We start from the raw sequence: 26,864 nt of genomic DNA on the forward strand, positions 1-26,864 counted from the left end.
AACGAACAGCAGTCAAGCTGACAGCATGTTGGCAAGGGAAGAGAAGTTCTGCCAATAAATCAATGACGTTAAAGCTCTGACAAAGCCATCAAGGTGCCTCTCGTCACCCCCCATGCATCTGGTGGCTGGTGAGGCCACGGAGCATCACTTCCGGAGTTGCACGCCAACCACGCAGCTGGTGTGCACGCCCTTTTCTCGACCTTTGACCCCAAGGAGGGGCAGGGCACAGGCTTGGCATCGCTCTTCCCACGTCCGACTGCCCAGTTCGGCACAGCGCCTGTGTGCTGCCCCGTCCCTTCCCCCTGCCAGGTCCGTGGGCGCCGACAGCTTCTAGAACATGAGCCCTGCCAACCAGTCCCTGTGTTTCGGGCTGAATCTCCACCCGGAAGGCCTGGCTCCGCAGCCTTAGCCTCCGTCCTTCCCAGCAGCCCCCGTGTCCCTCGTGGGGCCGCTTAAACCAGTGAAGGATTTTACAGGCTTGGTGGCTCCCCCAGAGACATCAGCAGGCCCAGACCCTTGGGTCCCAGGAAGGCCACCGTGCTTTGTGATTCGGCCTTTGGCTTAATTTCAAGGTGACAGGCAGAAAGGCCAAAGCCCCTTCCTTCCCGACTTCCCAGCCGTGTCCAGATGTGGCCGTGGCCACTTTGGTGGCAATTTTCTCACGGTCACCTCTCAGGCCCACTAAGGCAAGGGGCGGAAGTTGTAAGGACGCACGTGGCCCTCATACAGGTGTTCTTTTCACAGGGCCAGTACAACTCTTTCCAGAAGAAGTATGCTTACTGACACCTTTGTTCTTCCTCAATTGGTCTCTGCGTAAAAACCCGCCTCCATATTCCTTAGGAGCCCGACTGTGTTTCCTCCCTCTGTCCCCTCCCAGGCCCCCCCCCCCCGACACTTTCTCTGTTCCTCACCCCGTCCCCCCTTCAGGAACCCTTGGCACACCAGTCAACTACAGATGGTTGGGCGTGGCAGCCCCACGTCCATGGGGACAACGGCTCTGACCTGTGCCTGATGCAGGACATCTGCATGGGAGGGGGGGCCTGGGACTCACCCAGAGGGTGGAGGGAGCTCGGGGGCCTCCCGGGGGGGCTGCGGTCCCCTCGTCAGCGGCCTCTGCACTGCAGCTCTGGGGCTGTGACCACTCTGGCTCTTCTCCCATTTGCTGCTCGCCTTTGTTCTTCTGTTTTCTTATGATCTGGGGAGGAAGTGGGTGACACAAGGGGGCAAGTTACTGGCAAGGCCTTTGGGTGCTGGGTGGAGCAACTGGGGCCACCTCTGGGATTTTTTTTAGCCACTTTCTTTTAGCCACATTTAAGGGCTTAGTTTCAACAGAATACCAGCCTGTTCCAGATCTGCCTTAGGGTAAAAACGACACAACTACAGCCCTAAACATTCTACAGTACTTTGCGGTTTATAAATAATCCTTTCGTGATGCTGACAACTTCTACTTATTAAGGGCCAGCACGTGCCAGGCTGTTTCAGGCACTGTGTATGGTCTACCTCATTTAATCATCGAAATAACTCTCAGGGCTATGTTCTATAACTCTTCCCATGTTACGGATGAGGAAACGGGCTCGGCGAGGTTAAGTTATCAGTTAAGGCCATAGAGCTCTTGAATACTGGAGCTGCATCTCAAACCCAGAGTCTCTGGCTATAAATCCTGGTTTTAGGAAGCGCTGGCAGAGTCTGTGAAGCGGGCAGGTACCAAGAGCCGTCCGGGAAGGCGTCTGCTCGTCTGTACTGCTTCCTACGTGGGGCACAGCCATTTGGATATAATGAGTCCGTTTATACACTGGTGTCTGGGCTCCCAACCTCTTGTAGGCAGGAAGCAGCTAAGAAAACGGCTGAGCCACTGATCTGAGTGTATCCTTCGATGTCTTTGTAGACCAGACAGGATGAGAAAGCGGGAGGCCGAGAGCCAGGGGGAGTGATGAACTGATGTGCCACGCCCTCGGGCAGACCAGGGCCGGAGGGAGGCGTACCCCCATCTCCCGAGTCCCGTACCAGCCGTCTGTGCCCCCACAGGGTGTGTTCGACCCGTGACTTGTTTGCTTGGTTCGTAGGTCTCCAGCTTCGAAGCAGCTGAATCTGGGTTGAACGTACTTCGAGCTGTGGGTGGGATGAGACGCTTGGGGGGTCTCTGGGTGGAGTGAGTGTGCACGGCAAAAGGGACATGGATTTTGTGACCAAAAGGGACGACCGAATGTGCTCATCGCTCCCCGCATGCAGTCCTTTGTTGTGTGACTCCTCATCCCTCCCAGGACAGGGAGAATATACTTCCCACCCTGGCTGTGGCTGACTGTGCGCCTGGCTTTGGCCAATGACGGGTGAGGAGGGAGTGGGTAGTGACAGGTGTCAGGGCGGAGCCTGGGCCCTCGTCCACACCACTGCTTCCTCTTGCTCTCCTCTGCTTCTGTCCTGGCTGTGAGTAGCTGACGTGCCTTCAGTCTGGCCCCAGAATGAACACATTGCACGGACTAGATCCCCACCCATAGCTCGAGATGGGGTCACTGCAGATGCACGCGTGAGAAAGAGACTGCGGTATGATGAAACGTATGTGTGGCCTTTGACCCTGGTTCCTGGCACAAAGCTTGGAGCGTCGTCGTTAGGCTAATGAGGTGATGAGCCACACCACTGTACAGATGGAGGCTGGTGGCCAGAAAAGCCAACCATGTGAACCATGGGACTTTCAGCCCCACCTTCAGCCTCCCTCGGGGCGAGGGAGGAACTCTATGCACCTGACTGGTGCATCCACTGATGTGCTGGGAGTGAGTGTGGCGGGCGGAGAGGGCATGGAGGTCTGCACACCCCTCCTACACAGGCCTTGTTACCCTCCGTATCTCTTCATCTGGCTGTTCATTTGTCTCCTTTATGATAAACCAGTAATTGGAAGTACAGCGCTTTGCTGAGTTTTATGAAAATCATCCGACCCGAGGGCAGTCATGGGAATCCCTAAATGTGTAGTAGGCTGGACAGGAGTGCAGTAACTTGGGCGTACCTGAAACTTCACTGGTATCTGGAGTGGGGGCACTCTAGTGGGGCTGAGTCCTTGGCTTGTGAGGTCTGTGCCAACTCTGAGTAGACAGTGTCAGAATTGAATGGAACTGAATTGAATTGAACTGAATTGAATTGAATTGAATTGAACTGAATTGAATTGAAGAACACCCCTGTGGCGTCAGAGAATTGCCTGTGGAACACAGAAATAATCCTGCTCAGAGGCACAGAGTTTTGGGGTGGCTGGCTTCTCAACAGTAATTAACTGACACACCATGTAAGGGACAGTTTAGGGCATAGAGGTAGCAGGGGGTGACTGCAACTTTTCTTCAGCAAGAGACTATTTGAGAGGTGTGAGAAGAGGACACACGTATACACACACATGCGCATGCACGCACACACACACTCGTGGGAGGCACACTCCAGGGAACAGGAAGACAGTGAGTAACCTGCTCCGTGCTGAGTTCCTGGCTCCCCACCCACTAGCTCCATCCACAAAGGCAACCATATTCGACCCCTCTGCTTACGTTTTGCCGGGCAATGCAAATCCTTTTGCACTGGCCCCCAGAGCACAAGAGGGGAGAGTGACAAGGCACAGAAACGGCGCCCAAGGCAACAAGGTGCGCCTCAGCCGGCCAGAGGCCCTGGTCTGGGCCAGGGTGACGAACTGCAGTGCGGGAGGCCAGGGTCTACCTACCTTCTGCAGGATGGTCGTGGCCAGTTCGTCCGTCAGCTCCTCCTTGTGGTCCCGCAGGTAACTGGCCTCATTCTGCTTGTCCTGCGGAGGAAGGGAAGAGAAGGGGCGCATGCTGTGGGTGGGTCGGGGGACCCGGCAATCACTTTCTTGGGAGTTCTGACCACAGAGGCAGAGGGAGGGTGGGCCCGGCCCCAGTCAAGGACAGACACCATGAGGCCGGTTTGCTGACAACCTATACTTTGTCCTGGCGGCCAGGACCTTGACCCGCACCTCCCCCCAGGGAGGAGAAGGGCGTCGTACCAGACTGTCCCCATAGGCTTCTGCTTTGGAAATTGCCTCCTCGATGGCCTCTTCAGCCACCCGCAGGGCGACAGCCAATGTGTCCATCATGCTGTGTCCTAGACAGGAAACAGAAGACAGACCACTTTCGGAAAGGGAAAGACAGGTAAAATGATGGTTCCCCTTTACTGCTTCTGTTTAAGTCTTGCAGGGGCCCGGTGATAAGTTCCCCACTGTTCACCCCGGCCCCTTGTGGTTCCCACTCACCCGCGACTCCAGCCACAACAGAATCGCTGCAGAGTTATTATCTCTCCCTTTCTGATCCCCATATCTTGGGCTTCCTTCCTCTGGTCCCTGCTCTGTAACTGAGCTGGTTTCTGGGGACTCCAAGCCTTGGCCCAAGGGTTCCTCCTCTGAAAATCCTCCTGTCCAGATCCCTTCTGTCCACCCACCTTGGCTGGATGTCCATCTGAGGTTCTGCAGTTCCTTCCCGTGGGGCCAGAAAGACTGTCCCTCCCCGCACAGGTCATTCTCAGAGAGCACGACTGGATCACACGGTCCCTCTTGTGCCCTAACACTGAGCATGGCTCCCGACACACAGAGTGGCTTATGGATAACTTCACAGAAGGACTCCATGTAAGGAAATACTGGTTCTTCTAAACCAAGTCTATCACTAACAACTCTGACCAAGTTCACCGAGCTCAACCACCTGTTGGCCCCAGACTGAGTGTCACATCCATGGCCACAGTCAATCTCTACAAGAATCCACTGAGTAGGTGCCATCTGACAGACAAGAGAACTGAAGCACAGAGAGGTCAAGCAACTTGGCCAAGGTAACTCAGGGAGACAGGAAGAGAGATGAAGTTGGGATCCAGACTGTCTCCAAAGCCCTCGATTTTAACCGCAAAAGCAAGACAAATACAAGCTAACGTGATTTAAAGTCTAATGCTATCGTTATTTTTAGCAAGCGTATTTTTTGCAAATGGCATATTGTTTGCAAATGGCAACAGGTGGATAGAGATGTCCCCATGTCAAAGGACTTTTGAAGGTGACAAAATTCTTTAATTTTTTTTTTATTTTGGAGAGAGAGAAAGAGAGAGAGAGAAAGAGAGAGGGAGAGAGAGAGAGAGAGAGGGAGAGAGAGAATCTCAAGCAGGTTCCACATTCAGCATGGAGTCCAATGTAGGGCTTGGTCCTGGAACCCTGGGGGGTTGACCTGACACTAAATCAAGAGTCAGACCCTCAACCAACTGAGCCACTTGGGTGCCCCAACCAAATTCTTTTTGGATCTAAGTGATTGGAAGAGTTCTGCTTCCCCAGAAGCTAGATTTCTCCTTCTTACTTGAAAGTGTGAATTTCTATCATCCCTCCCTTAGTTCAGCCCGGAAACCTGACTCACACCAGGCACAAGAACACAGGTCTGCAAGGGCTGCGTGCCTATGTCTTCTTTGCCCGGATTTCAACTTCCTGTTTCCATTTATAATCTCCTCCTCATGCATTATTTAACACATGCAAACCTCCTGAAAGCTGCCTCAAATCCTTTGTAGAGCGAGACTAGGTGTAAATACATCAACTCACTCATTAATCAATCAAAAAAACTTAATTCAAACTTCTTAGGCTCCTAAAGACAAAAACGTGGACCCAGATTGGCATCTGGCAGATATGAGTAAATCTCTAAAGCCAAGCCGGTCAAGCTCAGAGCGATCCAGCCGGCTGACGGGTCCATTGTAAGCTGACTATGATGATACAAGACACCCGGATCGGGGCGACCCAGGTCGAGGCTCTGCGCACCTCAGGGTGCTCGACTGAACATGTATTTTCCCTAATGTCTCCATACGAACAGGCTACAAAATTGAGGTTGTCATGACACCCAGTACTCCCTGGAGGACACTGGATTTCCCATGTCTCTTCTTCAAGATACTAGCCAATATATTTGTCACAGAAGAAGTGCTTGTAAGCTCTTGCTGGTTCTGTGAGGGGCCCCATGATGCCTTGAGAGACAAACCAAGTCCATGGTCTTGTGTGCTTCCCAGGCTACCGGGTGGTGGGGATCATTACCCAGCTCCACAGGTCCCGCGCAAGTACGAGCCTGGAGCCATAACCCAAAGGCTCTGGATGCTGCGGTCATGACTTCCAGAGGAGGAGGAAATGGAGCACTGAACATGGTTTAGCTTGAAAGTGAAGGTTCAGGTCGGTGCCACAGAGGGAAAGACTGTTGGGGGGTGTAGACGAAGGAGAAGAAGCCAGAGGCAGACTGACCTAGGCTCAGAAGGCCAGCAGACAACGGGATGGTCAGTTTTAGGCATCAACCTGGCTAGGCTACTGTACCCAGTTATTTAATCAAACTGGGGTTATGAAGGTATTTTGTGGATGTGGTTAGCATCTACAGTAGTTGGCCTGAAGCGAAGGGCATTGCCCTTTAGGTAACGTGGGTCGGCGTCATCCAAGCTGTTGAGAGCAAAGGCCTTAAGGGTACCAACTGAGGTTTCCGAGAGAAGAAAGCCTGTCTCAAGACTGAAGCATGGACTTCTGTCTGAGTCTCCCACCTACTGACCTACACTGTAGACTTCAGGCTTACCAGGCCCCACAACTGTGTGTGAGCCAAGTCCCTAAAATAAAATAAAATAAAATAAAATAAAATAAAATAAAATAAAATAAAATAAAATAAAATAAAATAAATCTGTGTGTGTGTGTGTGTGTGTGTGTGTGTGTCCCACTGGTTCTGCTTCTCTGGAGGACCCTGGTGGATATGAACGGTCACTGAAGGCAACATCAATACCAGGGAATTGTGGGCAGGAGGTGCTCAGGCCATGGATGTCAGAATATCAGGATAGAAACTGAAGGACAGAATTGGAAACAGAGCTGACAGGAACTTGAGTGGCTGGGGCGAAGTAGCAGGGAGGGGGGCTGAGGGAAAGGGGACTCTTGCCGGTGGAGCTAGGCGGCTGAGGACCTTGATTAGGATGGGCTGAGGTTCAGATCACTGTAGGATTTACAGGGCTTAATAATCAAGCTTTGGAAATGTGAGTTTAGATCTCTGGGCTGAAATGAGTGCCGGGCATTTCAGCCTCGGCAGTGAATGGAGGTGCATGGGGGGCACAGGGGTGTAAGGTACCCCGTGGAGGGGTTCCAGGGAGCAAGGATGGAGGAGGATGGGACCTTCCTGGGAAGGCACCCAAAGGAGAGAACGGAGAGCAGCTGTAGGGCGCCAGAAGCCGGGGACTCAGGAGGCTCTCAAGGTCCAGCACTCAGGAGAAGGAAGTGACATAGTGGAGAAGGTTTTATTTGAAACCGGAAGTTTGTGGCTTTTAACTTGTGCTCTAAGGGGACTATTATATTGGTATAAAAAAAGGAGAAGTGAATCAGGAAATGACACATTCTTTATAAGAATATTTTTATTTTATTATTATTTTTAAATGTTTATCTATTTATTTTGAGAGAGAGAGAAGCAGAGAGAGAGAGAGAGAGAGGGAGAGAGAGAGAATCCCAAGCAGGTTCCGCATTGTCAGCACAGAGCCGGATGCGGGGCTCGAGCTCACGGACTGTGAGATCATGACCTGAGCCAAAACCGAGAGTTAGACGTTCAACTTACGAAGCCACCCAGGCATCCCTGCAAGAATATTTTAATATGAGCTACGTGGGTGTATTCATTATTATATTCCAAGTCCGAAAGATGGTATTGGAGCTCTGACTCACCAGGTGATGTGAGGTACCCAAGGGTGGGGTAGCAAATGCGTTTCTTTAGGCCACGCCTTGTGTATACTCACCAATTTTGACGATGGAGTCACACAAGTGGGAACAACAAGAATGCCCGTGGAGACTCACACACAGCCACAAGTAGTTGTGTCCAGTGGTTACAGTGCAACCGGGAGACCCTGATGGGGTCTGAAGGTGTTCCTAGCCCTCCAACTTCCCGTTAGCTATAAAGTCTTAGGCAAACTCACCTTCAGACTGTCTATAAAATGTTGAATCACTGCCTGACACACTTCCTTCATTCTCCAGGTTTGCCTCGAAAAAGCTTCCTCCTATAGGGAGGGAGAAAGCGGGACAGAGAATAGGATTATCACAGGTCCCCAGGGAGCACAGGTGCACGGTCACAGAGCTGGCAGGTCACCCGTACCCACTCTGATTAAGTCAGCTTTGCAAACAGGTTTAGGGAACCACTGGGTTTTATAATCATGCTACAGTTTTGGACCAGTCACCCTTTTCTTCTCACACTGATTCGTGGTGTTATGTTGCTGCCTCCCCTAGCTTTCTTCCGGTACCTTCTTTGGAGGCAGCGTGGAGTCAAAAACAGGACAACAGATCGAAGTCAGAGACATGAAAGGTTGATTCCTGGACCTGCAAATTACTAGCCATGTGACCTTGAGTCTGTGACTTAACCTCTCTGACACTCGGCTTCCTTACTAGAAGAAAGAGAAATCTCAAGAGCTCGTGACGGTGATGAGACCCTGTGGGTTTGGTCTTTAGCTGCGGTCTGTGGCACGGACCCACACAGCTGCCTTTAGCTAATGATTTAACTATCACCCTTCTCTTCTGTAGAAGGGAGTCCACGTGGAACAAGCCCAGAGATAGCCAAGGTCAACCCCTGGCATCTGATCTTTGAAGGCCCGCTGCCTCTCCTCGGGTCTTCTTTGAATCGAACACACAATCCTAATCTTAATCCAGGCCGGGCAGAGCAGTTGGCTAAGCCCTTTTTAAAGCCCTTTTCCAAGTTGGGGATTTTTATGATATGTGTTCATTCACCAAATGAGATCTCTGAAGATGGGGATGATGGGACTCTTTTAAAGTCACTGGATATTATATCCTTGGTACCCAAGATAGCACCTAACAGTGGGTGGCTCATGAAAAATGGATTGGATTGGATGTTGGTGGGAACACTGATGGAACCCAGAAAATAAATATGGGTCTATGTGCCTTAGCTCAAAACGGGGCAAATGCCAGTAATGCTATGTCAAACTAAGCAACGGGCCTCCAGTGCTTATAATACACCCTGTGCTTTCTTGGATGGCTGTTAGGGGGGCTCCCATGTGGGAAATCCAGGGGTAAATGCTATAGGTATTTGAGGCAGGTTTAGTAGCCGGCTACCTTCACGAAACAAGCCATTAGTGGGTAGCCTGACATGGCGACTCAGTCTGACCATATATCATTCTCCGTGTTTGTGTTTTTTGCCCAGCCTTTCATAATATATATGAAGTCCATTTATTCTAGCTCTGTGACCCTGAGGATGTGGCTTTGTCTTTCTGGGCCTCAGTGTCTTCACTTACGATGTAAGGCTTTAAGATGTCATCTCTGCAGACCCTAAGCTATAGATCTTAGTGCAACTATTTCACTGTGGCGTGGCTACAGCCAGTATTCATTCATCCATCCAGCCAAGAGTCCACAAGCACCTACTAACTAGGTGCCTGGCTCTGGGCTGGGTGTTAGGGTATACTGGTGAGCAAAGCCAGAAATCCTTGTTGCCCTGACCAATTGGATAGTCTAGTGGGAAAGAATTCATCAAAGATTTATGTAAGTCAATGTAAAATTATAGATACGTTAAGTGCCCTGACTGGGTGCTTCATAGTATGGTGGACGTGTCTAACAGGGACAGTGAGTCACCAGGCAGAGGGGTGGTGGGGAGGCGGGCAAACAGCGTGCACAGGGAAGGCGGTGGGGGTAGCAGGTGCATCTGAGGACCGAAACAGGAGGCAGTGTGGCTGGGCTTGGAGACCCAGACCACACAGGGCATGGTGACCGTATCTTTATTTTTTGATCTTTATTCCAACAGCCACATGAATAGCCAGTGAAGCTTCCATGGAGGTGATCTGGTCAGATTTGCACGTCCAAGTGCACTCTGGCTGCCATCGGGAGAACGGCTTGGTGGGGGCAGTGAGGAAAGGCAGGGAGTGGAAGCCCTGAGTGCAGCGTGCTCTCGGCTGAGGGTCTCCGCCACCTACTGGGAAGAGCACTGAGGCAGGGTGGCAAGTGGGGGAATGTGCAGACCAGGAATGGTCTGGGAAACAGAGAGACCCGGGCATGTTTACAGATCAATAGGAAGGAACCAGTTAAGAGAGAGGCTGGCTTAGCAAGAAGGAAGGGATGCATGACCTTGAGACCTTCCTGGAAGGTGACAGGATCCAGTGTAGGGGTGCATACTACCTGCCCTGTGAAGGAGAAGGTGCGGTCATCTGCCGAGAGAATGGGGGAGGGTGGAGGGGGGAATGAGCAGAGAGAAGATCTAGAAATATCTTGGGGAGAATGAGCTGCCCAGAGGGCGAGCTCTTGCTCCGCATGATTTTGAACCTTCTAGTACAGCATCTCCCCCCCGTGTCCCTTTAAATTCACAGGTGGGATCTTTCAGTGTTATTTAGGAATGGCAGAAAGCGGCTGAACTGTTCTGGAAAGCACTGATGTGGCAGTCACACCAGGTCATCCTATCTTTCGTGAGTTGCAGGAACCTCTGATTTCACACGGCTCAGCATTTTCAAAAGACCTCGTTTGTCAGTCAAATCCCAGATGAAGGATGTTATAGACCTTTACAGGAATCACATCCAAAATAGATATACAGTGTTCATGAATAAAAAGGCAGGGTTTATTTCTCCCATTTTATTTATCCCATAAACGCGTATTTATCCAATAAACGTGTATTTATCCAATAAACGCGTATGTTATTTATCCAACTGTCTAGAGATTAAGTACATTAATAACGACTACATTTATCATTTCACATAGTGCCGCTTCTCTCTAGGGTAACCATTAAAAATGTCATGCTCAATCTATCGGATGAATCAGGTGAGCACTCGTTACCACTGGACACTATATTTTTAAAAAATTTATTTACTTATGATCTGACCTCTCCAACTGGCCTGCTGGCTCTGGGATGGTAGGGTCTTGTCTGTCTTGTCACTCAAACCAGGTGGGCACACAGTAGGTGTTCAATACACGTTTGCTGCATGTTTATTAAAGGAATGAATACCTCTTAGATCTATCTGATGGAACCAATGGGTCTCCTTGTAGGCCTGGCCTATCCCGGTCACCTGATACGGGCTGTGGGAAGAGTAAGCCTAGCTTGGGACGGCCGGAAGGACGGACGTGGGTGCAGGGTGGGCACCTGGTGGCTGACCCATAAGATTCTACGAACTCAATGAATTTTCAATGGACTGAGGGTGCTCAGGCCAACTACGCTGGTCCTGGGGGTGGAGAGGTTTCACAGGTACAAGGAGCTCCACCCCGAGAGTTCTGGAGCAGAGCACATGCCTTGCGTGCCATAGATATTGCATGTTATGTTCTGACCATCACGATTCTGAAAACGAGTACCCTTTGCTGGAGCTGAAATGGGCCCATCTTATTTAGAATGCTTGCTGCATAGGGCCGCCTGGGTGGCTCAGTCGGTTGAGCGTCCGACTTCAGCTCAGGTCATGATCTCACGGTCCATGAGTTCGAGCCCTGCATCAGGCTCCATGCTGACAGCTCAGAGCCCGGAGCCTGCTTCGGATTCTGTGCCTCCCTCTCTCTCTAGCCCCTCCCCTGCTCATGCTCTGTCTCTCTCTGTCTCAAAAATAAATAGAAACATTAAAAAAAAAAAAAGAATGCTGCTTCACAAATTGTGGTCAGGTGCTCTCTGGGGCTCTCCATCTCGGCTGTGCCTTAACATACCCCATGGAGCTTTACAAAGTATCTGTACTGGGCTCACCTCCACAGATTCGGAAGTACGTGGCTGAGCGTGGAAGATGACCCTGTCACTGGAAGGTGATTCTGGACTGAGTACGTACGGTTGGGATTGAGGAAGACAGGTAACAACAATGCAAGGGTGCTGGGTGATAGGTGGGAGCTCATTGTGAGAGCGCCCCAGTCATTTGGCGTAACCGGGAGGCCACGCGTGCCCTGGGGGATCTCCCCCTACTTGAGGCGTGAGTGAATTTTCTAGGCGGTGTGTAGAATAAATCCCATTGTTTCATGATCGCAGCTTATCAGCTTTGAACATGATCTCACAAACTGTTTCTTGTCCCCTGGTCTTCGCTTCCGTTAAACAGAAATCTTAGTTTAAATGGCGCCCCGAATCACGAAAGCAACTGACTGGAATGCTTCAGCGAAGCGTCTTGGTGCCCACAAAATGCTTTCGAGATTAAGCGAGTGCCACGCTGAGGACAGAAGATGTGCCGGGGTTGAGCCACACTTTGGGGACACAGAGGTGATGAAGCTATTGCTTCACAGGGTTGAGCAGGAGAGAGGCGTGTAAAGCATTCCCTGAAGGCCCGGATGAAGGAAGTGGTGAATCCCGGAAGGCCCAGAACCCAGATCTGCCTCTATGGTGGCAGACAGCTACCCCCAGTGGATGGTTTTCCTCACAAAGTGACGCGTGAAAGTTTCAAAGCCCTGAGCCGGCCCGCTTGGGACGCATGTCTGCCTGAGCCACCCTTGGGGCCTGAGGGAGAGAGGGGAGGAGAGCAGACTTGTGGTCTGTTCTGGGGGATTCTCCGCATGTTTGCTTTTCCCCTCGTCTTGCAGTAGGCGGTGGAGGTCTGAATTTGGTGACTGGTACAGGGGTACACCAAGCAGACCTGGGGGCGTATGTGAGAGAAAAGAAAGGATGAGACGCAGTCAAGTGAGCCAATAATATTCTGGAAGCTTCCTGAGGTATCTCTCTGGGTTGAAACACGACTGTTAACAGGATTCCTCTCAGGCTTTATTTCCTTTTCGGCCTCCATTCCTGGAGAAAAGGTTTTTCGAAAAACCAGCAAAGCGAAGGTAAAAATAATCTGTGGAAACCTTCAGCACTGCTCTCTGAGCTTAGGCTTCCTGAACGGTTTGAAAGATAGAGTCTAGCAACCACCACAAAAGGCCCTAATGATTCTCTGTGTTTAATGCGTCCTTTAATGCTTTCCTCCCTCGTCTCAGTGGCTGGCATATTTTTAGATAAGACATGGCCACAGACTTTATTGAAAATACAACAACATAAAATAGTGACGGCGAAAAAGCTCCAGAATGAGACGGATGAGATCTTTTTTCCTTCCCTCTTTCTCGTGGATAAAAAGCATTTACCTGTGTCAGCAAAGTGTTGGAAAAAAATCTGCCTTTAGATGGAAGGAAAAAAAAAAACAACAACAAACCCCAGCCTTTTTTTTGGAGGATACGCTCTTCATATTCTGACAACGATTTCTTTCTACTCGCTGGCGTAATAGAACTGAAGAATATAATTTCTCCTTCTAATGACATTGGTTGTCTTAACTGTATAAAAACAGCGAAGGTAGAATTAGTCCTTCAGCCTTCCTGGGAGAGAAGCCCGTACTTTCCTGACTCTCCCAACACATCAAGTTCTGGAACTGGTGTGAGTAGAATTTTGGAGTAGGAGCGCAGGGGAGTGGAGGGCATCCCTCAGAGTACAGACTGGTCTATGTGATCAAACAAAGAGGACTTTCTGACGTTTTAATCGTTAGGGGGAGACGATCCAGAATCTTTGATTTCTAGGGATCTAGAATTAATATGTCCACAACACGCAGAAATACTTTGGTCTTCTTTTTTAAATGTTAATTTATTTATTATTTTGAAGGGGGAGAGGGGCAGAAAAGAGAGAGAGAGAGAGAGAGAGAGAGAGAGAGAGAGAGAGAGAGAGAATCCCAAGCAGGCTCCATGCTTTGGGCACAGAGCCCGACTCAGGGCTCGAACTCACCAACTGTGAGATCACGACCTGAGCCGAAATCAAGAGTCGGACACTTAACTGACAGAGCCACCCAGGGGCCCCAACACTTTGGTCTTCTCAGCACACCCGACAGCCCAGTGGGGGTGCTGGCACGGGGTAACTCAAACTTAACAGAATCTTTGGTATTTAGCCTCCTACTTCTGATCCTCATTGGGGCCAGATAGTTAAGCAACTTCTTGGTCCCAGTGGAGTGTGGCCGGTGTCGGGGGCCTCCCAGCCCGGCCTCCTTCCATCCCACCAGCCCCGCAAAGACTCCCAGAGCAGAGCACCGCCCACGTACCTAGAATATCGAAGCACGCCCCGCTCTCCAGCCGGTGTTTCCTGTACAGGTTCTTCAAGACCTTAGCACTGCCGAAGCGTTTGAAGCGACTCTTCACGTTATTGTAGAACCATTCCAGAGACTGGGTCCTCAGAAGCCTGAGGAAAACACAGAATTAGAAAACAAAATCAGAATTAAAAACCGGAGTGATTAAAATGGCGGGTGGCCAAAGGTGCCGTGATACTCCGCAGCACCTTCCATCAAGATGTGCAGCTTGGTGCGCGTGTGTGACTTGTTCGGACCGCGGAGATGGGTGGGTGTGACACTGCAGATCTTGAGCCTTACGGTGACCTCTCTTGCCGCTCCTGGAGATCCCGCACCCTGTGACCACGCGAGCAAGCCCAAGCTGGCCTTCGGGGTGCCCACGGACACTTGGCCCAAATCACCCCTTCCGCCTCAGGCAATGACCGGCCCATCTCAGACAGGTGAGCGTGGGAAAAGGTGACAGGGACCTGGTGAGTGACAAGAGTGACAGCAGCCAGGAGGACAGCAGCGAGGATGAGGTCCAGGCCACCCGGACAAAGAGATACTCGGCAGCGGTGTGGATTCAGAAGATTAAAGAGCTGACTCTGGTGATGAGGACACAGGCCAGCCTGTGGCAGTGACGGGGGACGGGGGTGGCCAGGGGAGCTGCAGCCACAGCCGGAGCCACAGTACCAGTCTCACCCCCAGGGGCAGCGAGCACTCAGCCCAGGAGGCTGGCAGTGAAGCCACAGCTTTGGATTCCAGGCACAGTGACCGAGTCCCAGGGCCCCCGGGACTGGCGCCGACACGATTACTGTGCACAGAAACGCATGTTTCCAGCGGTCTCTTTGTGAGCCCTCCGCTTTGTTCGTTTTCCTCCCCTCCTCCAAACCTTGGCTGTTATTAAAGCCAGTCTCTCTTTAAACAAATAAACAATTGACTGGAGATGCATGAGTGGCCTGAAGAAGGACCAGCGGACCAAGCATGCACCTGAGCCCATCCAAACAGCAAGTGGATAAATGCTGGCCATTTTAAGCCACTGACTGATACACCTGCTTAATAGCAGGCTTTGTATGCGATACTCCTGTTGCACTGACGACACCTCTCACTCAGCACGAGAGAGACGAGATTCTCCAGCCACTTATGCATTCAGCTGGGAGCACGGAGGGAAAGCAGTTTCTTGGGCAGTGCTGGAACGGTGGGTCCAGAACACTGACAAGATGCTTCTCTCTTTTTTTAAATTTTTAAAAAAATTTGTAAGAAAGTTTATTTATGTTTGAGAGACAGAGCTTGAGCAGGGAAGGGGCAGAGAGCGAAGGAGACACGGAATCCAACGCAGGCTCCAGGTTCTGAGCTGTCAGCACAGAGCCTGTGCACCATCATGAGATCGTGACCTGAGCTGAAGCTGGACGCCCAACCGACTGAGCCACCCGGGCGCCCCTCTTTCTAAAATTTTTTAAAGTTTATTTATTTTTGAGAGAGAGCAAGACAGCGAGCAGGGGAGGGGCATAGAGAGAGGGAGAGAGAGAATCCCAAGCAAGGTCTTGCACCACCAGCACAGAGCCTGATGAGGGGCTCAAAGTCACGAACCGTGAGATCATGACCTGAGCCGAAACCAAGAGCCGGATGCTTAACTGACTGAGCCACCCAGGTGCCCCCAAGATGCTTCTCTTTCTGGCTTGATGACATATTTCTAAGTCCCTTCCATTTCAAGAATAGCTTTTACTGTTTTATTATGAATGTAATAACACATGCTCACTTTAGAGAATTCAGAAAAGCGAAACGAACATAAAGGCCTCTAATTCAATGGATGAACAAGCACATCTGTATCTACTCTTCCTCCCCAGATGCCAGTAAGATGGGAGAAGATACCCAAAGGGAAAAATGTGCACAAACGAAGAATAGGGGTGAGAGCAATACACCGGAGATTTTGACATATTTCTGGAAAATCGAAAGCGGATGATAGCATGAACGTAAGAGAGAATTCTGTCCTCCAGACAGGTACAGGATCTGGGCCTCCTGGACCGAGGGGTCCAACTTGGAGCTGGCTTGTGCCAAGAGCAGCACTGGCTGTGAGACGGAATTCAGAAAGCTGATCTAATGGCTGCATACACGACAGTGAGGCCTCTCGGTCTCCATCCCAATTCCTAATCAAACGGACGACTGGTCCAGGGATGCTTTGTCCTTAGGCCCCAAACGAAAACAGTCCTGTAATAAAATTGGACAATCTACTTGAAGAAGACTAGGGCTTGAATACAAGGGTCACACCTGGGAGCGAAACCTTCCTTGGGCAGCTTTGGAGGAGCAGCACCCTCCCCCCGCCCCCCTGCCGCCAACACCTGCCCACCAGATCCTGTCCATCTACCTGAAGATGGGCCTGGCCGACAAACTTGGAGTTGTCAGTCAGCACATCACCCCCTGTTCAAAGGACAGGTCTGCTGGGAATACTAGCCTATCCATGTTAGTCATCTTTATTAATCAGCCAAGTCCTTTGTTAAAAAATATGAATAGACAACCAGAGATCACTAGAAATTTGAAACAATCCAATGGATTGGGAAAGAAAGACCAAGAGAAACTAAGAGGGAACTTTTAAAAAGAGAAATGAAGGTAATCTAGGGTAATGAAAATCGCTCTAAACATTCTAATAAATAACAGTGATTTGAAACGACACTGTGCCTCATCCATATAACAAGACTACGTGGTGTGAAAAGTAAGTAATCAGGCAATAATAGTTTCTGGGACACAGAACCTATGATCGGTGAAATCTTCCAGAATGCAGAGCAAGAAGTCAAAAAGATAGGACTTATCGGAGAAAGGAACATGAGGATCAATTCAGTGGGCTCAGCATCTAACAGGATTCCAGGAAGGGAGAAGAGGAAAGAAAAAACATCAGACATATAACAGAATGAAAGGGGCCCAAGCTAAGAAAGGCAGAGGTATTTAGGTTAAGAGTCTACCAAAGGCCAAGCAGAATAAATCAAATACCAAACAAAACACAGCAGACAATCCTACCTACATACATCTAAGATTCAGCCCCTCAAAAAGATGAGGCTTTGAAGGCTTCCAGACAGAAAAAAAGGGCATTTTTGCAAATGAACAAAAATATGAATGACATTAACATTTGAAATCTATAACACCGAATGCAAGGAGACAATGGAGCATGGGTTTCCTAAGCCCAGAGAAGAACTAACAGGAACTCAGAATTCTATGTTCAAACTGTCATCGGAGGAGGGCCCAATAAAGATATCTTCAGCCACGCGAGATCTCAGAAAGCTTATGTGCTTTCTGGGAGGAAAAAAATTCTTAAAGTAAACCACGGGAGAGTGAAAAACCATCTAAGAAAGAGGAAATCACGGCCTTCTAGAAAGTGGGAGTCAGTGCAGGGATCCAATGGGCAGAAGTCTCAGGTGCCAGCTGCCCAGCTGGTATGAAAGGCGGGCAGTGCACACAGGCCATTCAATAAGCACATGATTAAGAGGCCAAATGAATGTAGAGAGATGCCGAAGAAGGAGGCACATCTTTCCTTTGGCAACAAGAATAAAGAAAGAGAATTCGAAGCCCCGGGGAAAACAAAAACAAAACTCAAACGGCAGCTCTAGAAAGCGACGGTCTAACCAGGAAGCACATTCAAGGCCGTCCGATTCTGCCAACTAACGAAGCAAACGGCTCGTGGCCCGGGTTCGTGGCCAAGGATCACATTTCCTTCTCTCCGCGGACTTCACGACAAGACTCTGGTCTGTAGCAAATTGTATATATTGTATTACATATATAATATATGCATTATAATTTTATATGTGTCATGAAAACACCATTTTACTTTCCACACCCTATTTATAGACAAAGCGTGAAAGGCCCTCCCTGTCAAGACGTTTGCATGTTTTGCTGAAAGCGAAACCAAGTCATCAGCTGGCCTGAAAGGAAGCCCGGATGCAGAGAGAGGCAGGAACAACACAGACGGCTCACAGAGGCTAACTTCCTCATCTTGCACAGTGGGGTCCAGACCGGCTTCTCGAATATATGGACAACCATCACGGTTTAAATGTGTCATGTAAAGTGACAGAGGCCACCGGGTATTAATAAAACTTTGGGGGGAGGGGAAAGAGGTAGCAAGGACGTGGGCCAGGCATGAAAGTCTAAAGTTGACGAGTCAAGAAATGGTACACGTTAGTTAGAATTTTAGCAGTAACCCCAAGGAATGTTTACAGGTGACTGCGTGGGGCATTGGGACTTGGCATGTTGCTGGGGGCATGAGATCCTTTAACTTTCATATCATTTTATATTGCTTGAATTCTTTTTTAACCAGGTACATGCATTAACGTAAGAGCACTGAAAATAAAAACAAAAGGGGCGTCTCGGTCAGGTGGGTGGCTCAGTCAGTTAAGTGTCCAGCTCTTAATTTCAGCTCAGGTCGTGATGTCACAGTCATGAGCTCGAGCCCCACGTTGGGCTCTGTGCTGGTCGTGGAGCCCGCTCAAGATTCTCTCTCTCCCTCCCCCTCTGACCCTCTCCCCAGCTCATGCTCTCAATCTCTCTTTCTCTCTCTCTCTCAAAAAAAAAAAACATAAAAGAAGATTTTTTTAAAAAATCACCCCAAAGTCTTACCACGGGAACTTGACATCTGAAGTGTTTGTTATGGACTGAAAGTCTATATCCCCACAAAAGTCCTATGTTGAAACCGAATCCCCGATGTGATGTCACCTGCGGGTGGGGGGCTTTGGGAGGTGGGGCCCTCATGAACGGATGGTGTCACTATAAAAGAGACCCTAGAGCGCTTCGTCCCCTCTCCTACCATGTGAGGACACAGCGAGAAGCCGGCCGTCTATGAGCTGGGAAGCGGCTCCTGGCCAGACACCAAGTCTGCCCGTGCCTTGATCTTGGCCTTCCCGGCCTCCAGGACTGTGAGACATACGTTCCTGTTGTTTAGAAGTCACTCAGTCTGCGGCATTGTATGATAGCCGCCGGGAACAGGTGGTATGTGTGGGTGTGTATGTGTGTGCACACGTGTGTGCATGCACGCCTAACGCAACACACATGGGGAAGACAGTGTCGGTCTCAAGTCTGTTGGTGCAGAAGGGGCCCCAGGGCCAGTGTCGCTCTGAGGGACCACGTTTAAGAGGGAGGAAGCTCCTCCCCCTTCCGATAAAGCCCAGCCGACAAAAGCTGTGGGGCAGCATCAGTGCAGCCACCAAGAGTACCCAGGAGGCAGTGAGGGTGGCAGTGGAGGGGCACCCCTCCTAAAAGGCTCAGGACTTCACTGAAGAGAAGTTCTGGACGGGCTTGCTCCTGAGCACATGCGAGGGACCTCCAGTACATGTAATTCGCACACTGTCTTTTCTTAATTTGTTTTTAACATGTATTCATCTTTTGAGAGAGAGAGAGAGAGAGAGAGACAGAGCCTGAGTGGGGGAGGAGACACAGAATCCAAAGCAGGCTCTGTCAGCACAGAGCCCGACACGGGGCTCGAACTCACGAACCGTGAGATCATGACCTGAGCCGAACTCCGACGCTTAACTGACTGAGCCACCCAGGCGCTGCCCCCCACCCCCACCCCGACACTGTCTTTTAAGAAACATGGGATCACAATGACTTCGATCCCGCAGATGCCTTCAGAGCTCAGTCTGTCACTTCATTCAAGTCTCGGCACAAACGTCACCCCCTTGTGAGGCCCTGCCTGGCCACTTTGGCTAGAACACCACGACCACACCAACACGTCTTGTATCCTTTTCTCTCTCCGTTTCCCCATAGAGTACTTCTCTGCCCCTCATGTGTCATTATATATAATTGTATAGAGTTACTTACAAGTTAATATGCTGATGCATCAATTAATGATTGTTAAATTGGTCATGATTTCTTTCTCCTTTCCAACAGAACGTAATAAGCTCATGGGAAACAGGGTTTTTTTTTTTTTCCCACTCCTGTATCCTAAGTGCCTAGACCCACCGTGTGCACACAGCGGACACTCAATAAAATCCGGTGAGTGAGGGACACACACTGTGCTAACTTACTGTTTTCACTTGCTATTCCTGATTGAGTTCAATGTCCTTAAACAGTCTTCCCCCACGGCACCTTTGGCAGTCCCAGGGTTCTCCGCGGTTTGGATGCAGCCTGCTTTACGTAACTGATCTCCTATCTTCGGACGCGGGATGTTTCCCCATTTTGTTTTCTATTAACAACAATTCTGTGACACGTATGTTGGCGGCTATGGTTTCACACAGCCACGATCGTGGATTCTAGAAAAGGAATCACTGGGCTCACAGATATCAATCTTTCATAAAGTTTGTACCAGAAAGCTTGCTCCTCACCTGGGCGTGAGATTCTAAAATCCTCAACGTGGCCTCACATTGAAAAGAAAGCACACCTGTGCAAAGCCCACCTGTGGTCCCTACGTGCAGCCCAGGAAGGAAGGCAAGCATCACCTCCTCCGCACTCCGGTTTGACCCCCAAGAGGGCATTTAGAGGCTGGTCTCCACTGAGGGGAAAAAGCAGCTATCCAACAGCACGTACCAAATGTCTCATCCCTTTTATTTAAAACTGCATGATATCACTCGTATCATTGCTATTAAAACAAATGGACACGGTTATGCGAGTGCTTGTTCCGTCTTAGGCCAAAAGCTTTCCTCGAATCCTTTTATTTAATTCACAGAGCATAGCACGGGGAGTTAAGACCATGCGTGCGGAGGCAGGTTGGGACTGGCCCAGGGATTTGCTACCTGTGTGGGTGCTGAGCAAATTCCTGTCTGTAAGCCTCAGTTTTTTCGTCTATAAGATGGGGATGACAGTAACCACCTCGCAAGGTGGTTTGAGGATTAAATGATAGAACACAAGCAGTAAGTTGCCTGGCGAAACGTGACTTCTTAAGACAGCTCGGTGATTTCTTAAGACAGCTCCACAAGGGCGAGTCTCATTGGGATAGATGGTTAAGTCGAGATGTAGTAAGATTGACTGTGTCGCCCAAAGGAGCAAAGCGCGTCATCAGGGATTCAAAACGGGAGCTCAACCATGCAGATGTGCCCGCCACGGGCATTCAAAGGGAAGAGAGATTGGCTCTCCTTAGTGCATTTTCCTGTAGCATTTTAATTTACTACAAAGAATAACTGTCATTTATTTTAGCATCTGTCACTTTTATCGAAAACCCATACAGCTATTTTCAGAATAAACACTAACACAGCAGACAGGAAAAAAAGTACAGAAGACTTTGTCCTTGGAAACCATAACATCTGGGCTTACGATTTATTTGATAGCTTTAAAAGCACAAACGGAATGTGACTCTAGAAATGTTCTCCAGGCCACGTCCCCGCTGCACTGCCCTGCTCTCCGAGCCGTCGACCATCACAAAGGACCTGTCGGTGGCTCAGCAATGTGGCTGAGGGTCCACAATGGTCCTGTTGGGGGATGGTTGTTACTGTGCTCCACATTCCTTTGACCAAAGGACATTCCCTGTCCTTTTGGGACACTCACCCTTCCCTCCTAATGGAGGGTAAGTTGTTCTGGAAAACCTAGTGCCCCTTCCCCTCGCTCCCCACCCCCCCCCACACACAACACCGCCCTGGTCAGCATGTGGGTGGTCACACGACACAGACCAGCGAACCCAGGTCAAGATGGAGGTTTTTGCTGCTGCTCTTGGAAGGCGGGGTGCTGCCTTTCTGCTGGGCTGGCCCCACAGAGGAAGGAAAGCCCAGAACTGCTGCGGCCATCCCGCCCATCACTTGGGGGGATATTTGTGGTCTTCTGGACAGAAGCAGATCTGATGTTGGAAAGGGACAGGATCCTGCTGCTATACTTCGAACACATGTATCTCCTCAAGCCCAAGGTCAAGCCCTGGACTCGTCTATTACATGAGCCAGTAATTTCCCTCTCTTACACCTTTTGGAATTGGTTTCCCTTATTGGCAACCAAGAGTCTTCATACCTCAAGTATACAAAAGGATGAGCTCTGTCCTCCCTGGTTATACGCAAACTTTTGGCGTTCAGAAGCGCGTTAATGACCTCTAGAGTGGAAGCCCCAGTGTGCTCAAGTCTTGGAGTGGGACCAGGGCACCGCCCTGGGCTGCTGGGAGGTGGGAGGCCGGCACCGAATCCTTGGAGAATGACTGTCAAAACCACAGCCTGATTTGGGAGCAGAAAGCTTTTCTCTGACAAAGTGATGTGTTTTAGACTATGTTTTGACTTAGCGTTACCGTGGAGAGCTTTCCTGGAAGTCAGGCAAGGCTCGGTCAGGATGACCCTCATTTCATATTAGCACTCTTATCTCACTTATTTAAAATCTCAGGGCCCAGAGGAAATTCATGGGACGCACGTGATTTATGGGGGAGGGGTGTGGGGAGGGGGCTGTGAGGATGCCAGCACCAGCAGGGACTGGGTAAATGTGCTCCTGGGGGCTCCCTGGTCTCAGGGAGGCTGGAGACCTCAGGGTAGTCCGGTCTCCAGCCTCCACCTGAACGGACATGACTGCAGGCAAGAGCGGACGGGAAGGAAGGGACCTCGTGTCGGCATCCTGCTCGAGTGGAAGGCAGAATGGAATCCTGTGCGTGCATGGGGACTCCTTCACTTGTCCACTCACCCATTCTTTAATTCCCTCGCTATTTCTCGCGTGCCCCCCGGGGCAGGCACCGTGCCAGGGATATCGGCGGTCACACACAGATAAGGCGGCTACCCCTCAGTGCTGCCAGACTAATCTCAAAGGGTGCCAGGTCATGAGATGGGATCAAAAGGAAGCCAAAGGTATCTCGGGAGTGGCCGGACATAGGCTTTGGCTTCTGGATTATTCCCACCGGTGGATGCGACACTACGTGTGGAGGAGAGGAGACGTAGGCAGGGGTGGGAGCCACCCTCCTGGGGACGAGGCTTGCCAACAGCTTCCCGACCCGGAACCGTCCAGAGGGACCCTGCTTGACTTCCCGGGCTTATTCTGTAAACGATCCCGAGTTATCCCTAAGAATGTTTGCACAGCGATTCTCAGCACGCTGTAGTTTCACCAACTTAAGTGTGAACGTTTCTTTAAATACTAAAGAGTTTTAAAAGTCAGCAGCGAACCTTTCAACTTCAGCCATGCAACATAGTCAGAATTGATTACTTTTGGTCCCGGGAGCTACTTCGTCCTCCGGAAAATGTGATACTAATGGTACCTCGCAAGGCTGGAGGGAGAATTAAATAACTCAGCCCAGGGTGCCCAGAGAAAGGGCAGGCCCACGGCGCCAGCTGAGTCTGATGTGAGTGGACACATCTTTGGGGCATGGCCTCCCACGTCCGTGTTCACTAAACGCTGCAAACGCGTGATCCCGTGTGGGGCATGTGCTTTGATGGGGATGATGGCACTGTCTATTGGCAGGAGCGTTTCCCCCCAGATGCACCTGCTCTTGGAGATGCTGACAAGCCCCTCCTCTGGCACCCCATCGTCCCTTCCTACTCCGCTCCCATGTTGCAATGAGAGATGTTACCGGTAAGGCAGAAGACAAGACTGGGCACGACAAACTACTTAGGTGATGCGACTAACCATACGGCACAGGGGTATGCCTGGACTTGTCCTCCAAGACCTCATAGACCTGTCAGGACAAGAAGGTGCCCCAGGGCTCGAGGCCATGGGTGTGGCCACCTTACTATGAAGCTCCCGAAGGAGTGAGTGAGTGAGTGAGTGCTGGGCCCCAGGACAGGCTGGGTGAGCCCCTCGAGTTACACCGGGGAAGCACAGCACCGTGGAAAGAGCTGTTCGAATTCAAGGGAAGCACAGTCCGAATTCCGGTTCACCTGCCGTCCCGCGAGGTCACTCCGCCTCTTGGTGCTTTGGCCCCCTCTGCAAAGTAGCCGGAGAGGTGACGTGACACACAAAAGATGCAGCATGTGCCGGTTGCGGCAACAACCCACCTCAGGCAAGTCACTTAACCTCCCCCTGCCTCCGTTTCCTCACCTGTAAAATGGGGATAAGCACGACAACCATAGCGCGTAGGGAGCCGCTGACGGGCAAATCCAAGTCAAGTGCTCGGCCCTGACACACCTCAACCGCTGTCCTCACTGAGTTCGAGGCGCTTCAAAAGAAGTGTATGTAGAGGAAGAGGGTCAGGTGTCCCACTCTGAGAGGGTGACAAGAGAGCGGGGTGTGACATTGAGGGGGGGCAGGGTAGGCAGACAGGTCAGGAGCCCTGTTGCAGGCTGGACCGACAGCGGGAGGGAGGACGGAATGCCACCTCCCATCAGAAAGAAACATGAGCACCCCACCTTCACAGACAGAAGCGCCCAACTTCCTCCCCCGGCCCCTAACGGTCTGTTCTGTCTTTGAGGAGACTGACGCTTCCTTATAAAGTGCTCGCAGGAGGGGTGCGTGTGTCCCCGATGGTCTGGCAGTTTCACTCTTGGAATCTCCCCAGAGAAGCACTCACAGGTGTCCTCAGGGGTATTCCCTGAAAAAAAAAAACTGTGAACAGCCTTGGCTCATTCATTCATTCCTTGTTCATTCACTCGCTCGTACATCAAATACAAATTCATTCATGAGCACCCACCACACGCCAGGTGCTGGGGTGAGCACCGTATCCTGCAACGGACAAAATGGACAAGGTTTCAGACATTCTAGGTGGAGGAGACAGGAAGTGCAAAGGCCCTGGGGCCTGGTTTGCTTCCAATATCTGAACGACAATAACAAAGAGGTAACTGTCTGGAGGGGAGTGAACCAAGTGAGGAGTCTGTCAATGAGAGAATGGTTAAGTAAACTGCGGTTTATTCATTCCACAAAAGATTAAAAGATTACACAGTGATATTAAACGGATGAGCCAGATCTACCTTATCAGCATGTTTAATCTATAAAACAAACTTCAGAACCCTATGGGCTGATCATGCCATTAACGTGAGTTGGAAGCATCACATAAAGTGACTATGTGTATGTGTATATATAGTTATATATAAGTTGCAAAAGTGAATTATCTGTCTGGGAACAATGTGTCCAATTTCAAGGAGAGAAGGGTTTGGAGTCAGAGAGGGCTCACAATGGAGCTTCAACAGAGTCAGTAATATCTCATCTCCATAAAATCTGTTCTTTTTTTTAATGTTTATTTGTTTTGAGAGAGAGAGAGAGAGAGAGAGAGAGAGAGAGAGAGGCTCTTAAGCAGGCTCCACACAGCCAGTACAGACCGGATGCAGGGCTCGAACTCACAAACTTTGAGATCATGACCTGAGCTGAAATCAAGAGGTGGACACTTAACCAATTGAGCCACCCAGGTGCCCCACCGTAAAACCTGTTCCGGCGGGTCCATGAGGGCTGCCCCATCAGGACGGACACGACTGGCCCATGGGTGTCTTTGTAGCCTGCCGGGAACTTTGAAGTAGGCCTGGAGCAGTCCACAGTATAAACACAAGAAAACCCAGCAGAATCCGCAACACATACCTTGCCACCTATCGTCCTCATTCTTTTTTTTTTTTTTTTAAATTTTTTTTGTTTTTTGTTTTTCAACGTTTATTTATTTTTGGGACAGAGAGAGACAGAGCATGAACGGGGGAGGGGCAGAGAGAGAGGGAGACACAGAATCGGAAACAGGCTCCAGGCTCTGAGCCATCAGCCCAGAGCCCGACGCGGGGCTCGAACTCACGGACCGCGAGATCGTGACCTGGCTGAAGTCGGACGCTTAACCGACTGCGCCACCCAGGCGCCCCCGTCCTCATTCTTAAGAAAATCTCATCCAACCTCTTCATCTGTTCTCTAAGCACAAACCTTAATTGGAGCACTTTCCGGCGCTGTTTTCATAAATTATTTTAGGACCTGTCCTCACTGCTAAGTTAAGTGTCCACTAAGAGAAGAAGCCTCTGCAGACACACCTCACGGTCTGCACTATGATGCCGCGTCTCCTAAGATGATCTCCGCAAAGAGAACAAGAATATATTGTTTCGGGTTTTCTTTCCTTTTTTTTTTTTTGTAAACCCCAACCATAACCAGCTCTCAAGTTGGTATCTTTCCTGGCTTCGCAGGAGGGTTCTTAGTCTGCGGGTGGATGAATTCTTGTTTCTCTGGTTGACTCAACAGACATCGCTTTCTTTAAAGCTCCCTCGTGCCCTGCACTGCAGATCTCATGCCCTCTACCTTCCTCCTCATGCTATGACCGTAGGCACCCCCCCAGCACAAGCTCTACGTTGTCCCCAGCACGGAAAACTGTGTGGGCTGCACAGTGACCTCTGACCCCACGCCATCGGCCCGTCAACGTTTGCTAATCCCCACCATGAACCAATGGCCCATTAGCCACAGGAGTCTCCCCACGGCTGTGTGTCAGCCCCAACAAAACCCAATTTGCCGCCAGGCCCCAAGGAAGGAGGGCTGGACTGGGATAGGAGAATGTGTCCACGTCCAGACCGGACCTCGAGCTCATGCTGTGTGACGTCACGGGCTCGGCCGCTGGACACCGTGCCCGTCTCTGCGCATGGCCCCGGTGTAGCTCGGGGTCGGGTAAAGATTCTGCACCATCCCTGGGGACAGCCTGCGGTGGTTCAACCCTCTTGGACGGCCTGTGTTCCAACCAGGAAGGAAGGGCTGGACGGCAACCTCATGCACCCAGGGTCGGGCTTCCCGAAGAGGTCTGTCTGGTGTCAGACTCTCTGGGGGGGGGGGGGGTCCACACCCAGAGGGAACTGGGGTTTCTTCTTGGTCTAGCCCTGGCCCAGGAAGATATCTAACTGTGGTCTTATGGTTTCCACTCCCCCAGCTGTGGGGCTTCTGGGAAATTGGTCTGCCGCCCAAGTAGTCTAGCTCTGGACGTATTAAAGTGTGACAGCGTCTGGTTCTCAAAGTCACAGGTGGGCACAGAGAAGGGCTAGAAGAGGAGGCAGCTGCAGTCAGAGCTGAGCACCTCCCGGTCCACAGCCACGGGGCCCAATCTTTTCAGTCTGAAAAGTGGGGAGGAGGCGGGGGTAAGTACATTTGTTTGGGAAACTCGTGTTTTTTTTTTTTAAGTTTAT

The 26,864-nt window shown here is 50.5% G+C and overlaps 1 protein-coding gene and 1 long non-coding RNA gene across 8 annotated transcripts in view; one reads left to right on the forward strand and one right to left on the reverse strand.

The window, feature by feature from the left end:
• MYRIP (myosin VIIA and Rab interacting protein) overlaps nucleotides 1-26,864 on the reverse strand; it is a 374,212-nt gene that overhangs the window by 86,886 nt on the left and 260,462 nt on the right. For all 7 annotated transcript variants that reach the window (XM_019810899.3, XM_045037827.1, XM_011286243.4 and 4 more), the window contains 5 exons: nucleotides 13,933-14,069; nucleotides 7,915-7,995; nucleotides 3,992-4,089; nucleotides 3,692-3,772; nucleotides 1,052-1,195 (listed from right to left, as the gene is read on the reverse strand). In XM_019810899.3, coding sequence (XP_019666458.3) covers nucleotides 1,052-1,195; nucleotides 3,692-3,772; nucleotides 3,992-4,089; nucleotides 7,915-7,995; nucleotides 13,933-14,069 — 541 coding nt within the window. The remainder of the gene's footprint in view (nucleotides 1-1,051; nucleotides 1,196-3,691; nucleotides 3,773-3,991; nucleotides 4,090-7,914; nucleotides 7,996-13,932; nucleotides 14,070-26,864) is intronic.
• On the forward strand, nucleotides 1,191-4,904 carry LOC123380180. Its single transcript, XR_006585651.1, has 2 exons — nucleotides 1,191-4,136; nucleotides 4,496-4,904. It is a non-coding gene; the product is annotated as an uncharacterized LOC123380180 (long non-coding RNA).

Source organism: Felis catus, chromosome C2 (genome assembly GCF_018350175.1).
Source record: "Felis catus isolate Fca126 chromosome C2, F.catus_Fca126_mat1.0, whole genome shotgun sequence".
In the NCBI taxonomy this organism is placed as follows: Eukaryota; Metazoa; Chordata; class Mammalia; order Carnivora; family Felidae; genus Felis; species Felis catus.